Raw genomic sequence first — 15,631 nt, 5'->3', positions numbered from 1 at the left:
TTGACTGATAAAGTAAAACTATATCAAACATTTACGACTGGTTCCATCCCAACAAACGTGTACTTGTCACTTTAAATGTCAGCGTTTACATCAGTACCAGGCTGCGTGCGAAGTTATCCCACAAACATGTCAGCCCTGAGAGAGTTTACGGCTTCGAGTTTAGGTTTGGAGGAGAGGTGCTACTTGATTTCCTTGAGAGTTTGGGTTCAGACAGGAACAGTGAAGGCCAGATAAACAGCCGTGTTTTGTGGAGGGGGCAATGTCTCTTCAAAGCCGTTACACTCAGACATGCAGCGCTCTATCACGGGACCTTGTACTGAGCCTTATCTACACACCGCACTCCAGATGGACACATACCCTTGACAGAAATACACACCCGCTCCTCTAATGGGACGATTCTCACACCACGATGATCGGTCAAGTTATAAAGTTATACAAACGCGTGATACTAAAAACGTACACAAAACGGTTCGAGTTTGGCCGACAAAATTCTTAATGAATCTTTGAACTGACAATTTCTGATTCAATAACTTTTACTTTTTTAAAGAATATTCAACAACAACAACAACAACAATAACAAAAAACAACAACAACAACAGGCTGTTGGGCTTTGTACTCTGCACTTTCGACTTGATAAAGACGCGAACGGAGATGGAGATTTGGCGGGGACATGGAAGGTTTCTGTCATTGCTGTCATTTCCCCCTTGAGATAACATAGGAGGTTTCTGTTATGGCTATGGCTATGTCGTAGGAAATATGGCACAGATTTATTGGCTTTTTTGATCGGGATGCCAAAGTAGAATTGGGTGCAACATTTTCTAACATTTTCACTCTGTGGGGGACACTATCGCGCCATTTGTTTTTTCACAATGAGCAGGTCCAGACTATGAAAGTTTAACAACCCATTCAAATTTGGGAAAAATTGGACATAGAGCAATTGGGAAATGTTTCAATTTGTGGGACAAATTTGCAGATGCGTTGCACAGACACTGTATGACATATCATCATTTGTTTATAACTTTTGATGCCCCACTCCATTTGAGCCGGATCGGAATAACGCCCAAGGAGACATAATAAAGTGTGAAGCAAATAACTGAACATTTCAGAGATTTGCCCATTAGGATAACATTGGCTCTTTCTCTCATGCTAAAAAATATGGCATGAATCTGATGGGCTTTTTGGATCAGGACGCCAAAATTGAATTTTGGGCAAAGAAATAAAATAAAATCTCTCAACGTAAGTATAAATGTCACTCTGCAGGGGGCACTATCGCGCCCATTTCCATTTTTTCACAATGAACAGGTCAAAGCAAAACTTGTATGTTGCACCTTAATGCAGAAGCAAGCTTATAGTTTGACAGACAAAGGCAATAAAACATTTCTCATTCTGAAATGTAATGTGGTGTCATTATTAAAAACGAGACAGCGGTTTAGTTCGTGCCATTTAATACACAAATAAAACTAGACAGCCCTAAGAATACTGAGAAAAAGTATGAATTAAATTACATTATTTCACCTTTGATGTTGTTACTACTGAACTAGTCCAACAACGTATTTTTCTCACCTACAGATAAAATGTAGTCTAAAATCAATATATCTCGGAAACGTAAAGACTAAATCTGAATGAATGTATATTGTACTTTCTACCAGCGTTTCCCACGTCTTCAACACTTGCGACGGGATTTGGTTTTCTTGAATAATAATAGTAATAATACTAATAAACTGAGGTTGTATTGCCAGCTGTGTAAATTAAGATGATTTATTATGCTTCGGGGAATGACGCTTAAATTCACAACAACTCCAAACGCTGGAGAAAAGAAAACAAACCATATATTAACTCCAACTACTTCATGCGCGGAGAGACCTTTCATTATGGAGCGTACGCAGGGGTTATTGTTACTTTAAGACAAACATGTACAAGACCCTCACATAAGAACGTTCATATATTTAGGATATGCAGACATAGTCAAGAGAGAATTGTTAATGCCTTTACGTCGTAGCACTTTGCCAATACTTTCAAAACACTCATCATTCTGGACTTTCTAAGCATTTGTTTTCATGCATTATTGAATGTGTCAATATTGTTATCGCGATACTGAAATTTCAAACACGATTGAGGCGTATACTCGATTTTTTATTCTATATTAAAAATGCTCTTTTAGGTCAAACTTTTAGTCAATAGACGAACATATTCAACACAAACTTATAGTAAATTTTTTATTAAACATAAATTAGGGCTAAACTATGGCTAAACTAGGGCTAAACTAGGGCTAAACTAGGGCTAAACCAGGGCTACACCAGGGCTACACCAGGGCTACACCAGGGCTAAACCAGGACTACACTAGGGCTAAACCAGGACTACACTAGGGCTAAACCAGGACTAAACCAGGACTAAACCAGGACTAAACCAGGACTAAACCAGGACTAAACCAGGACTACACTAGGGCTAAACCAGGACTACACTAGGGCTAAACCAGGACTAAACCAGGACTAAACCAGGACTAAACCAGGACTAAACCAGGACTAAACCAGGACTAAACCAGGACTACACTAGGGCTAAACCAGGACTAAACCAGGACTACACTAGGGCTAAACCAGGACTACACTAGGGCTAAACCAGGACTAAACCAGGACTAAACCAGGACTAAACCAGGACTAAACCAGGACTAAACCAGGACTACACTAGGGCTAAACCAGGACTAAACCAGGACTAAACTAGGGCTACACTAGGGCTAAACCAGGACTACACTAGGGCTAAACCAGGACTACACTAGGGCTAAACCAGGACTACACTAGGACTAAACCAGGACTACACTAGTCCTAGTATCGTCTTAGTTAAGATTATACTAAGACTAAGTTTAATCCTAGTTAAATCTAAACTAGGACTTGGTCACACCGATGTTATTTTTCGAGGACGTACAGTCAAAGGTCTTGTGATGTTATATCGGCCTCACCCTGAGGCTAATTTTACATAACCGTTCCCTCTTAACTAGAATGACTGTGAAAACTGACTCGATGCTTTGCTTTGTAACTACAGATCTTTATCTTATTTAATTAAGATTATTCATCTTTATTTAATTCATGTCATCAGTGACGTCGGAAAAATCTGTAAAATCTGCCAAAGTCAAATTTAATTGAAAGTTTAGTCCTGGTTTAGGCCTCGTTACATCTAGGTTTTGTACAGTTTATTCTTATTTTTTTTCTCCATCTTGTAGCTCTAGTTTTGCAGCGTTTCAGATCTCAGTTATTCCTTGGTTTATTTATGGTTTAGTTCTGATTAAGACCTGATTTAGTCCTGGTTTAGACTTGGATTAGGGTTTTAACTTATTAAATACAGATTTGGCACAAGTTCATTCACAGTGTATTCCTGCCATGTAGCTCCAGTTTAAAGTAGTGAAATACAGTTGAACATTTCATGCAATTGTAGGTATTTTCTGTATCTAATAGTCAAGTTAATTTACTTTATTGACAAAACATGTAATTATGCCTAAGATTAGTAGCAGTAGTAGTAGTAATATTGGTTGCATAACAGCATTTTCCAATTAACTACTAAACGACTGAAATTACAAAAGTAACGTGAAAATGTCCATGATTTTGCTGCATTTAAGCCTTCTACGGCAGCTGGGAGGAGCCAAAACAGTAAAAAAAAAAAAATGGCCACATCTGCCTTTGCATCTGCCGCTCGCTGTCAAAAGACCTTCCGTTAAAGCCCCGGGAGGTGGTGGTCTCTGAATCACACGGCCAATGAAAACGCTCGGAAAAGATTCTGCAGAAGAAATGTTGTGTTCAGAAAACCACCAATCAATATTAGATACTCGAATACTTAAATGGAGTATAAGACGTCACCACATTTGTGACACAAAATGCACACAAACGATGATAAAAGTGTTGAAGTTCAATCGATAACATTTCAGTTCAAAGTAAAGTCCCAAAAAAAACACACTGAATAAATGGATTTGTCTAAAAAATCCAGTTAACTCACTTTGTGTCTTCTACTTTGTCCTTAAAAAATCCCAATAAAATAATAAAAGTGCTGGTCAACTAAGACACCATCGACCGATTAATCGACTAAACGACCATACGCTTACAGCCCCAGACAGTTGTGTTTATGATACTGCGATACACCATTTAAATACTAAAGAATATACTCTTTTCATCACATCACATCATTTTCATCACAAAATAGCTCAAGATTATTCTAAAACAGGTCAAGGTTTATGATTTTGTTTGTCGTTGGAAGGATACATGTTCAAATGTGTGTAGTTGATGGTTTTAGCCTCATTAGCATCTCATTTTTTGATACTTTAATACTCAACCTTGGACAGACGTTTAAACGACAAGGCCGAACGATAATCCTGACGCAATAATACACTTTAAAGAGCGATAAATTGCTTCAGAAAATGACATTACACAATAACCCCCCGAGCAGGAAAATGCCAGTAAACCCTATTATAAATGTACACTGCCTTTGACAAACAATAAACCACACAATGAAACACACACAAATAAGCAAAGAAACTTATACACACGATAAATACTGTAATACTAGCCTCATAAAATGTCTACATCTGGACAATATTTACAAAATTAAGACGTTCGAAATGTCTTGTGTACTTTTTTCCCCCACAATCTCAATACAGTTGGACATAAATGTTATACCACAGATGTTTGTTTTACTGTGGCCGGCGTCAGTGGAATTAAACTGAAAATCGAAATTAAATCATAATAACACTGTCCGTTTTAGGGTTGAGACTAAATATTGAGTATTAACATTGTGGGCTGCTGCGACATATATATTGTGATGAGTATTCATTGGTCGTAGATTTTACATAATTATTGTCAAATAGATTTCTGACAGAGCTTCATTTGTGTCACTTGTTTAGAGAAAAGTAAATGCATGACAAATTTGCAGTTTTTTTTTGTGGTTAAACCAATGAAACGGTACGTCGCAGAATGCAATATTATCGCGTTGTGAGCCGTGCATTGTGTAAAAAAAAATTATTTCTACTCAATCTACAATCTGTGGCATATTTTACAGTGTAACAAATCACGAGGAACCCCGCAAAAGTCCTTTTACCAGGATATCGCCCAAAACAAACAAAACAATCATGAGTTGACACCATGTCTACTCTTTAACGTCTCAAAATATCAATCCTAATTCATGTAGAAATTGTAAATCTAAAGGGAAAATGTCTAAGTTGTAACTGGGGATGTCAAGATTATTAGGTTAATCGGTAATGGTGATTTTTCAGGTCACAAAATAATCTTAAGAACCAAAAAAATAACAATCAGGACAAGTTTAGAAGCAAAATGAAGTATTTGTAACTTCAATCTATCGTCTAAAAAATAGACCTAAATATAAATCACTTTTTTATCTTACTGTTTTTGTCATATTTCACTATATTTTGTCATTCAAACTGTTCAAATGTATAAATAACAGCGACTCAAACTTCAAAACTGTCCTGCACCCACAGATGTCTGGGCTCTTTCAACTTCCAACTGCTGCTTTTACCACAAATAAATTCCATTTCATGAACATTGTCACGTCCGTTAGGTTTAAACTTTAATGCCAAGTCGTCTGTTGTGTGAATGTTCAGTGAATAACAAACAAAATGTATAGCTTCTGTCCCAACTCTGACATTTTGAACAATTTCTGACACGCCGATTACTACGCACTGTCCCAATTCAAATAAATAAATGTTAAAAAACAATACGAGTGTGTGCCTGCTCTCTGCGACGCCCCGCCCGCCGCCACCGTCCCGTTCCAAACCACTTCCTCTGCGTCGCGAGGCTATAAATGACTGTGTTCAGCTCGAATAGATCCACGAGCGCTGCAACAACCCGGACATCAGGCCAAAACTGACACGTACGGTTGTTCCGAACAGACATAACACAGCGTTTTAGAGGCGCAGTCGTGACCTTTTGACCTCAGTCTGATGCTGGGTTCGTCAGAAAAGAAAAGGGAAGTTCGTTTGTACAAGTGACTGTGGGTTTGCCTGTGTGAGAGTTGTGACCGTTGCCGCGTTGTCGTTTTTGGTTTTGACGAAACTCGAAGCACTTGGAAGTAAGACGTGCTCCAGTGCGCGAGAGGAACTCACCGGGAAACGATGAGAATTTAAAACACACTGTAAGGTCTGAATGGACGAAACGGGTCGGAAGGAACGGGTCATTTTACTCTTGAAAATGCAGAGTAGACACACAAATACCGGTCACTACGAGGCCTCTCTTTGTGAGGTTTTATATTGGATAAACCTGATGCGTTTACCCTTCTCTCAGGACTGAATGACACGCTCTTCAGCCTCTTTTACAACAGTGCATGAACAATAGGTGTAACGTGACAAAGTAAAGTATAAAAAGAAAGAATTTCAAACTGTAAGTCTTATGTTTTTGCCCGTTAATTAAAAATATGCCCTTAAATAGCTTATATTCTATCTTTACATTTGATTGTGACTACACTTTGTCGCCACCTGCACGTTACAATATCCCACAGCGGCTGTAACAAGTGTTTTTCTCAGTTATTTCAGTCGTACGCCGTCTAAAACCAACTAAAAGATAGACCATTTTAGATGCGGTTTAACTTGAACAAACGATAAACGACAATGTACAGTAAATCACACTGTAAAAGGCTATTGTACGTTGTTAAGAATGTTTCACTACTTTATTTAAAAGTCAAAAGCTGGGCACAAGTGGAAAGTTTAGCTTACTCCTCCTCGGCTTTGGGCCCTTTGGGAAAGAGAATAACCTCCTCTGCTATTGAAATAAATGAACAAAAAAGGTCAGTTTTTCCTGGTTCAATCTTATGCCAACTAAAAACAACTACAATGACAGCTCGTTTTCTATGCAGCTTAACTCGAAATAACCTGGCAATTTACATAAATCCAACTGTAAAGGCGTTTGTGCACGGTTAAGAACGTCTACTCTGCTGGACCCAAATCTGGGCAACTGCACATTTGACATTTTCACTGCAACATGAAAGTATGAAAGCAGAAAGTTGAGTTCACTCCTCCGCTTTAGGCCCTTCAGAAAACAGAGAAACACAGCAGAAAAGAAGAAGAGTCTCTTATTATGACTAAACTTACAGACTCACAAGTCATTTTCATCCAAACAAAACAACTAAAACACCACTAAAACCTATATTAGATGCTGTTTAACACGAATAAATCGAATTGTATGAGTCCGTGCCGGCTCTGCTCCACTCACTTTCACATTTCCCCTGCAACATGAACGTAGAAAAGTAGAAAGAAAGTTAAGTTTACACTCCTCTGCTTTTTGGGGGGGGCCCCTACACGAAGAGAACAACCCACTCCCCATTCGAGTAGACGTAGGGGAGCGCGCAGGCCCGTGAGTGAACACATTTACAGGGGCTTATAGCAGTGGCAGAGACGTGCAGGAGCGTGGTGCGTGAACCGTGCGTAAAACCGTGCGGTAAACCGTGCGTAAACCGTGCGTAAAACCGTGCCACTTGTTGTGCAGTGCAGGGGCCTCACCTTGCCGCTGGGGGGTTTGAGGGGCAGTAATCCCGAGGCAGGATTTCCTTGATGCTGAGTGGTGTTAGTCTGCTGGGGCGAGTGGGAATCCTCGGACTCTTTTCCACTGTGGTAGACCACCCTATCAGAGATATGAATACTTGAAGCACAGCCCATGCTTCAACCCACTTCAGATGATATATGGTTTGTTTTGTTTTGTTTGTTCTGTTCTGTTCCAAGTTAATATCTTTTGAGGCTGCTCCGTGTCCTCTTAAGTCCGTGAAGGTCCACTTTAGTTCCCTAAGCCTTCATTTTTGACCAGTTATAAATAAACAACACAGAAAGGTAAGTATCATCTAGGCCACAGCAACGCCAGTTGTTGCTCTGCTCCAGGAGAAGGCATGAATATAGGTTAATGTACTTGTTCCCTCGCTTCGGGGGGTCTTCAGTCCAAGCAGGGGTCCTTCACGCACTCGGCTCCTTCAGCTGGATGAGGTTAGAGCTCTTCTGCGTAAACCACATGACCATTTTTCACTCAACTTCACTGTGATCAAGAGTGCGGCCTGTGCGCGCCGTGGAGCCCCCCTCCCTCCAGCCTGCGCCAGCTCTCAAGCAACACTTTCATCCATTTTTACTGTCCACTGTCTCATTTGTCCTTCGCCACCCGGGAGCTATCCAAAAACATGTCTCCTTCTCCTCCACCTTCTTCTCCTTCTCCTCCTTCTTCTCTCAGCGTCACGTCAGAAATCTGGTTAGCCACTCACGCGCGCAACACGGGCCATAAAGAAGCGGTTCTCACGACACTTTGCGGTCCATCATCAACAGGCTGGAATATCCTCGGCGTACTGTCACAGAGCAGCGGCCCCGGCGCGACGCACGGCCGGCCAAACTCTCCATGTATCGGGTCACAATCGGCGGCGGCGGAGGGGCACGCGGGGAGGTCCAGGCGCGCGGCTCGCTGTCTCCATTCAGGCTTCCCGTCCGTCGCTGCTGCCCGGTGAACGAGGATGATCCGCCACATATAAAGAGGAACGGCACAGACGCGAGCGCGGCTTGTTGTTACCGGGGGCTCATGTCGCGGCGGCGGCGAGGAGAGTCCCGAGCGCGGGGCGGCTGCTGCTGTCAGACGGGGAGAGTACGCGAAGGTGCCACCTCTGGAGAATGCAACGGCTCCGAGCTAAATGTTTCTGCACACACACACACACGCACGCACGCACGCACACGCACGCACACGCACGCACACGCACACGCACGCACACACATGAACACACACGCGCGCGCGAACACACAGAAAAACAGAAGAGGCTCGCGCGCGGTATCCACAAGTTTCGCGTGTGAAACCGGTCGAGGTTGATGAAGCCGTGTAGCGAGCGAGGTCGAGGCGGATTGTAGCTACATTCTGCTGATTTGAGGTCTGTCTTTTGCCTGCCTTCTCCGGCGTTTGCCCTTCCAATTCTTCAGGACTGCTTGACAGCGGCACATCCAATAAAAGCACCCGTAAGGATTGACCTACAGCCTTTACTGACGTCAATGCAAATGAGCGCGCGCGGGCCAATCAGCGTCGAGCTCTCCGGTGAAGGGGGCGGGACCTGGCGCGGCGGGGGAACTTTGAAAAAAGCCCCGAAAACTGCGCCGAGAGACAGGAGGGGGGGAGGGGGGCGTCCGCCGGGCTCCTCCGGGGTTTTAAAGGCAGAAGGGGCTCGAGGCAGAGGCGCGTGGGGAGAGAGAGGGGTTTGAACCAGAACGACATTAAGTTGAACGCGCGGATTTGAAGAAGATTTTGAGATATTGTTACTCAACGGGGATTCACATGAGATGAAGTCACATGGGGCAGTCTGAGTGAAACTAAAGTAACCAAGGTTAATAAATAAAAAAAAATCCTCCCTGTGATTTTCAACAAAGCTGTAGGCAGGTAGAATAAGTCTCATTTTAAATCTCTAGTCAAAACCTTTTTATCTGAATGTCTAAATAGCCAGGAATCAAACTTGTATGTATTTATTAACATGTTTTACATTTCCATTTTACTTATTATACAAGGACCACAATGGAAATAAGTGCTTGCGCTTTTTGTGTTATCCTGGCTTTTTAAATTGTATCTACATGTGATTTTATATATATATATATATATATATATATATATATATATATATATATATATATATATATGTATATATATATATATATATATATATATATGTTTACACCCATTTGTTTATGTATTACATGTTCATGCACTTTATGGCAAATAAATCAAATCGAAAGAGTGTAAATAATAGCCATAAAAGATAGATTATTTATTTCTAATGTTTTTCTGATGTTTCTATTATATCAAAGTTAATGTTACTCCTGTTTTTTGGCTTTATATGAACCATTTAATGTTTAGTATTTAGGTTTTCGAATGAATGTGCTTGTTTTTGATTAAAATGATAGAACTTCTGTCATTATTATTAATTTGTCTTATGTTATCTTATTTTTACTTTATTGTTTCCCCTCTCTATTCCTTATCAAGAATATGAGAGGTTATGTCTATAGGAGTTTTGTATAAGAGTTTTTCAATTAAGAATGTTTTTTAAAGCTTCCTATAAGTTATCTGTTCTTTTCTTCTGTATCTACTTGCGTTGCAACCACAAAATTTCCCCATTGTGTGGACAAATAAAGTCTTATCTTATTCAAAACGCTCTGAATCAAACAAATCCTGGTTTGGTTGAGCTGCCCTGGGACACACTGGCAGAGATGTGGCTGCCATTCTGTGTCTTCAGCCTATAAACACCTCCGGTCACGATGTGTTGATGTGTACAAAGATACAGCAAACTGTGATGAGCACCAAACCTCTGGGTGACTACAAGCGTTTCACGTGCTGTGGGGATCAGAACGTCCTCATCAAACTGCACTTTAAGCCATAATTTGTGTTGAATGCCTCTTGTGTGTTATCGAGCCCGTCACATGATCCATCTTCAGTCTGATGTCTTTAAACTCCTTTAGGCAGACGAGCTGGTGTCGTATGGTCAGGTTTATAAAACAGTTTGTGCTGCTACGTTAAGAATCATGTTTAGAATACATAATTGAACATTATATTGTAAAACCTAAGAATATAGATTTTCAAGTTTTACAATAGTTTACAGAACCCAGTTATTATTGTGTCATAAGTTCAATTTAGTTTAGTCTTTATTTGTCAGGGACCATGTACAAAGTCTTTCATCTTCAAAAGAAAAGATGATCTGCACCAGATTTAGCTGCTACTTTCCATCTGCAGTCCCTGGGCAGTTTTATAACATCTGTTGTATAATGTTTGTGAAGTTCAAATACAAAAAAAAAAGTCTTTTCTGTCCCTTGTAAACACACAAACAAAATGACACATCCACAGCCTTATTTTCTTTAAAAACTTTAAATACTTTGGTCTGATGTCAGTTAACCATTAAAAACATCATTGTACTTCACTTTAGTCTTTATCAATCATTCGATATATGTCACATCTTCAGCCCAAACCAAGTCATGTGAAATAACGTGTCCTCAAACTTCAGAGTAAGAGAAAGTCAGAAGTGGAGCTGAACTAATCCTGATCACTGATATACTATAGCCACATGGGGGCGCTAGAGGGCTGCTTTCATAACACCAACACTTATTTAACCTCACTTTGTGTAATCCAGCTCTAGAAACAAAGCCCCATTTCTTAAAGCTGGGTACGGAACCCGAAAAACAATGTTAAAACTGTCTCTTAGCTCTCACAAACCCTTTGGCGCATCACTATTTCATCATTTGATCATTTTGACCACTATTTTTCAGACAGAAAGGTGAAGCAGGGTGGACCACTCCGACACAGCCAATCAGCTCTCGTCCCTAAGAGTCAAACACAAGAGCTAAGAGTCTGTTGTAACGGAACTGTAACTGCAACAGAAGAGTCAACTGGCAACTTAAAGAAGATAAACATGAGGTTGAAGGTCATTTATTTCAGAAACAGAAAATGGAAGGAGGAAAAACAATGATGTAAAAAAACAGAGGGTAGTTTCAGACTGTTCAATGCTCAAGCCTCAGTGAAAAAGGATCAAACCTTTGCTTTTAATTATCATTATAAGAACACAAAGGAGTCGCAGCGGCTGCTCCAGCTGGTTGATCCCGTTTGGATTTCACAAGCTTTCAACCCGTGACTTCAGCGAAAGTCCAAACGCAAACTTACCCCAGGGTGCGTGAAGAATCCTTCTTAAAAAACAACTAGTACTTTGATAGTATTTTTCATTTTACATTTACTTTTACTCACCCATTTTGTAGTAGGACTTGTAATGAGTACAATTTTGGTCATTTGAGTACAGATTTTCAGTCTTTCCACCACCTGCCACTATTATCAGTAAATGTTTCATAGGGGCCAGTCCTGACAAAAGGCTCAAACTTATGAAGCCAAGAAGTGTTCATATATTTAATCAGTGGCCCTTATAGAAAGAGTGCTGATGATCATCATAATTTCACCCCTGTAATATATTTTACAGTGTAACAATACTCTAACTGCAGTATGAGTTTAGGTTACTCTTCTCAGTATTCTGTTATGTTATATGTTACCTTTGTGTCCCTTGCGCTGGTCATTCAGATCTGATTTAGTTTTTCTCATTATTGTGTCGACCCTTCAAATGTATTAACTTCAAATTATAATGTGATGTTACGTCCAGACAATATTTTTAAAAAAATCTATACCACTATGCGTTTCTTCTACTTGAGTGTAATTATTTTATACAAACTGTACTGTTACAACTACCGAACGATGTTGCTGACACAGATGATACTAACAAATGAACTAACACAAACACATTCATAAAGACGGTAGAGTTGTATAGATAAGACATGATTTAATTACAAGTCTTGAGATGGGGTAAATAAAGTAAATCTTTAGCAAAAGCAAATCTTTTCCTTCTTGGGTGTATATAGTTCAAAGGCAAGTTGTGTGTTTGGCTAAAAAATAGAGAACGGACTTTTTAAAGAAACAAATGTATAATAATAAATACAAATATAGCCGCAAGCGGCAATGATCGGCCCTCGCCACGCCGCCGCCACGCCGCCGCCACGCCGCCGCCACGCCGCAAGAGGAGCCCCAATTGTCCTTTTATTACGCCTACTGCTGAATCTGTGACGCTGTCACATCTTCTCCCCTTTGTTTTACCATCAAAAAGCTATTTTATTTTGAATTCTTGGCAAAATGTGCGGCTTTGCCGCACAGACACCGTGACTCTTTGAATGAAAATGTGGATAACTTTTGATGGTCTTGAAGATGAGTCTCACCAAATTTCAGGTTAATAGGGCTGACGCCCTGGGAGGAGTTTGTGAAAGTCTAAAGTGTAAACATGAAAGGTTTCGGTCATCGTTACGGCAACGCCATAACAATTATGACATGAGTCATTGACTTTTTTGATGGGGATGCTAAAATTGAGTTGTGTGTCAAATTTCATATAATTTCGCAAAACTAAACATTTAACCTCCATATAAAATCTGTAGGGGGCGCTGTGGCGCCAAATGAATTTATTTCACTTCAAGTAGGTTTAGGGCAAAGAGTTTAACAACTGATTCTAATTTGACGCAATTCGGACTTTATCTGCGCAAACGGCAGAAATTTTAAATATGGGAGATTTCTGAAATTCTAGCTACAGTTTGCGGCTTCGCCGCTCAGAGACCGTGAGAGGTATCAATGTAATTTGGATAACTTTTGATGTCCCACTCCTCAGTAGCATTTTCACCAAATTTCAGCTTTTTAGGGCCAACGCCCTGGGAGGAGTTCGTAAAAGTACGACGTTTGGAAAAACTCCGAAGTCATGTTTAGCCATTTTTGAAGCAATATGGCCGACATTTGGTTGGGCGGACGGCATTGCCGTAATAATATTTTTTACTTCTCTTGTCACCATCTACCTCTGCGCCAAATTTCATGATTCTACGATCAGATTTTTTTTGGGTCATTTCCCATCTCTCAATGCATTTTTGGTACATTTGGTGGCGCTGACGCGCCAATTTTTTTTATTTTAGAAAAGGGAAATAGCCAGAATGTAGAGAGGCACGATTTTTAGAGGTGTGCAAATTTTTGTGACTTTTCGTCAATGTTCACTGGGTGAAAAATAGGGGGGTTGGTCCCGAGAAGAAGAAAGAAAGAAAGAAAGAAAGAAAGAATAATATTCCGATGCGAAAACAATGTTTCCCATTTTTCAAATATCATAAACTATACATTTTCGGAAAGCGCTCGCGCTTTCCTACCTCATGGTGTGGGTCCCTGGTCACTGACGGGTACTTTCGATAATTTTGAGTGGGCTCCGCCCACTTTGTGTTTTTGGCCCTCTATACAGTAATAATGTTCAATTTTTGCATTACATGCTTATATGCACGGAACATGCAAGAGATGGGGAACGTATTCGTGAGCTACTTAGCGCAAATGAGTGCTTTATATGGGGATGACGACCGCGAAGCGGTCGTCATCCCAATGTAAAGTGCTCGTTTAGTGCGAACTTTTGCACGGGCTTCCCCCGTTTACAACGGTAATGTTCCATTTTCCTACAACTAATTAGTATGCACGGGGCGTGCATGAGTGGAGGAGTGCGTTAGTGAGTGTTTGGAAGTGGGCGAGCGCTTCGCGCTCGATTTCGTGCGCACTACGTGCGCACTTTCGCAGCCGTGCTTCGCACGGCCTTACGAGATTAATAGGCCTCTCGCCAGCTTGTGGCGCTCGGGCCTAATTTAAATAAAAAAGAACAGATTCATTGGAAAACTGCCGGTTAGATCAAGTTAAACGTTTGGTGCCACCTTGTGGTTTGGGCCCTCTGCACGCGCTTGCTCGTGAAATTAAACTGTTGTGCTGTGTCAACGTCTTTATTTTTATTTAGTTTCATAATATGTCCAGATGAAGACTGGCTCTAACACCTTTTCCACAGATGAGGGGGTTCATCCAGTAGTTTGATTATTAAAATGTCCTCAATCGTGCTGAATTGGAAAATGACGTCATATTAAATATTTAATCTAAATAAATGTCAATACATATGGATTGTACTCACGGTGCGAACGCTTACATACATTATTTGAGTAAAAAAGAGTAAACTGTATGTTTTACACGTATGCAATGTAGATAAGTGACCACTAGATGGGAGTAGACAATAATAATCGAAAGTGGTTAATGCTCATCTTTCCAACGTTTTCTCGTCATTTGGTGCAATGACAATTACGTGAGGAGTAAATTGAGCAATAAAACAATCTCACAATATAATGCAGCCTTTTCATGGGTTCCAGCTTCCTGTTAATAGGTGATACTTTGAGGACCTTTGCCCATTTTTTAAACTGGTAATTGCTATGGCGACGGTACTAGATTTTTTAACCCATGGACAACATCAGTCTGAGCATTTATTAACATTGTTAGAACAATATTACACGCTTTGCAACAGATTTACAGTAAACCATGTGAACATTTGAAGTTGGTGAAGATGTAACTTTTGCTCACCTGATCACCTGTTCAACTGATCCCCACGTAGAGACCGAGGCTGAAACTCTCCAAACCTGTAGTGAGGACCTCTAAGAAGTGGACCAATGACGCAGTGGAGGAGCTACGTGCGTGTTTGGACATTACAGACTGGGAGGTTTTCAGAGCTGCCACAGATAGTTTGGATGAGTACATGGACACTGTGACGTCATACATTCGATTCTGCGAGGACAGCATTATACCATCACACACACCAAAGTCACCTTCAACAATGACAAACCCTGGTTCACACCCAAACTGAGGCAGTTAAGGCAGCAAAAGGAGGCAACGCACAGGGCCGGTGATAAAGAGCGCTATAAAGATGCAAAATACGGATTAAACAGAGAGGTGTCGAGATCCAGATCCCAGTACAATAAGCATCTGAAGCAGCAGTTCTACAACAACAACCCGTCTTTGTGTGGAGTGGGCTCCGGCTTCTCATCAACTACAAGCCCAGAGCCCCTCACGTTGCAGACGACCAAAAACTGCCAGATTTGACTCCCCCCCTCCCTGGAGTCATTGCATATCCCAACCTGCTTCAAGTCGTTCACCATTGTCCCTGTCCCAAAGAAGCCCCGGACCACTGGACTTAATGACTACAGACCTTTGGTGCTGACGTCTGTTGTCATGAAGTCATTTGAACACCTAGTCCTCCACCCTGCTGGACCCTCTGCTGGACCCTCTGCTGGACC

The 15,631-nt window shown here is 40.9% G+C and overlaps 1 protein-coding gene across 1 annotated transcript in view; it reads right to left on the bottom strand.

Moving 5' to 3' along the window:
• The window catches only part of pde8a (phosphodiesterase 8A), a 114,132-nt gene extending 105,625 nt beyond the window's left edge, over positions 1-8,507 (bottom strand). The window contains exon 1 of the mRNA XM_072464962.1: positions 7,487-8,507. Coding sequence (XP_072321063.1) covers positions 7,487-7,642 — 156 coding nt within the window. The 5' untranslated portion in view covers positions 7,643-8,507. The remainder of the gene's footprint in view (positions 1-7,486) is intronic.
• Positions 8,508-15,631: the final 7,124 nt, after the last annotated feature.

Source organism: Eucyclogobius newberryi, unplaced genomic scaffold, assembly GCF_026437365.1.
Source record: "Eucyclogobius newberryi isolate DKJ021-1_F unplaced genomic scaffold, fEucNew1.0.hap1 SCAF_5, whole genome shotgun sequence".
Taxonomy (NCBI): domain Eukaryota; kingdom Metazoa; phylum Chordata; class Actinopteri; order Gobiiformes; family Gobiidae; genus Eucyclogobius; species Eucyclogobius newberryi.
Note: the sequence above shows the minus strand (reverse complement) of the source record. Positions and strands in the feature narration are given on the sequence as shown.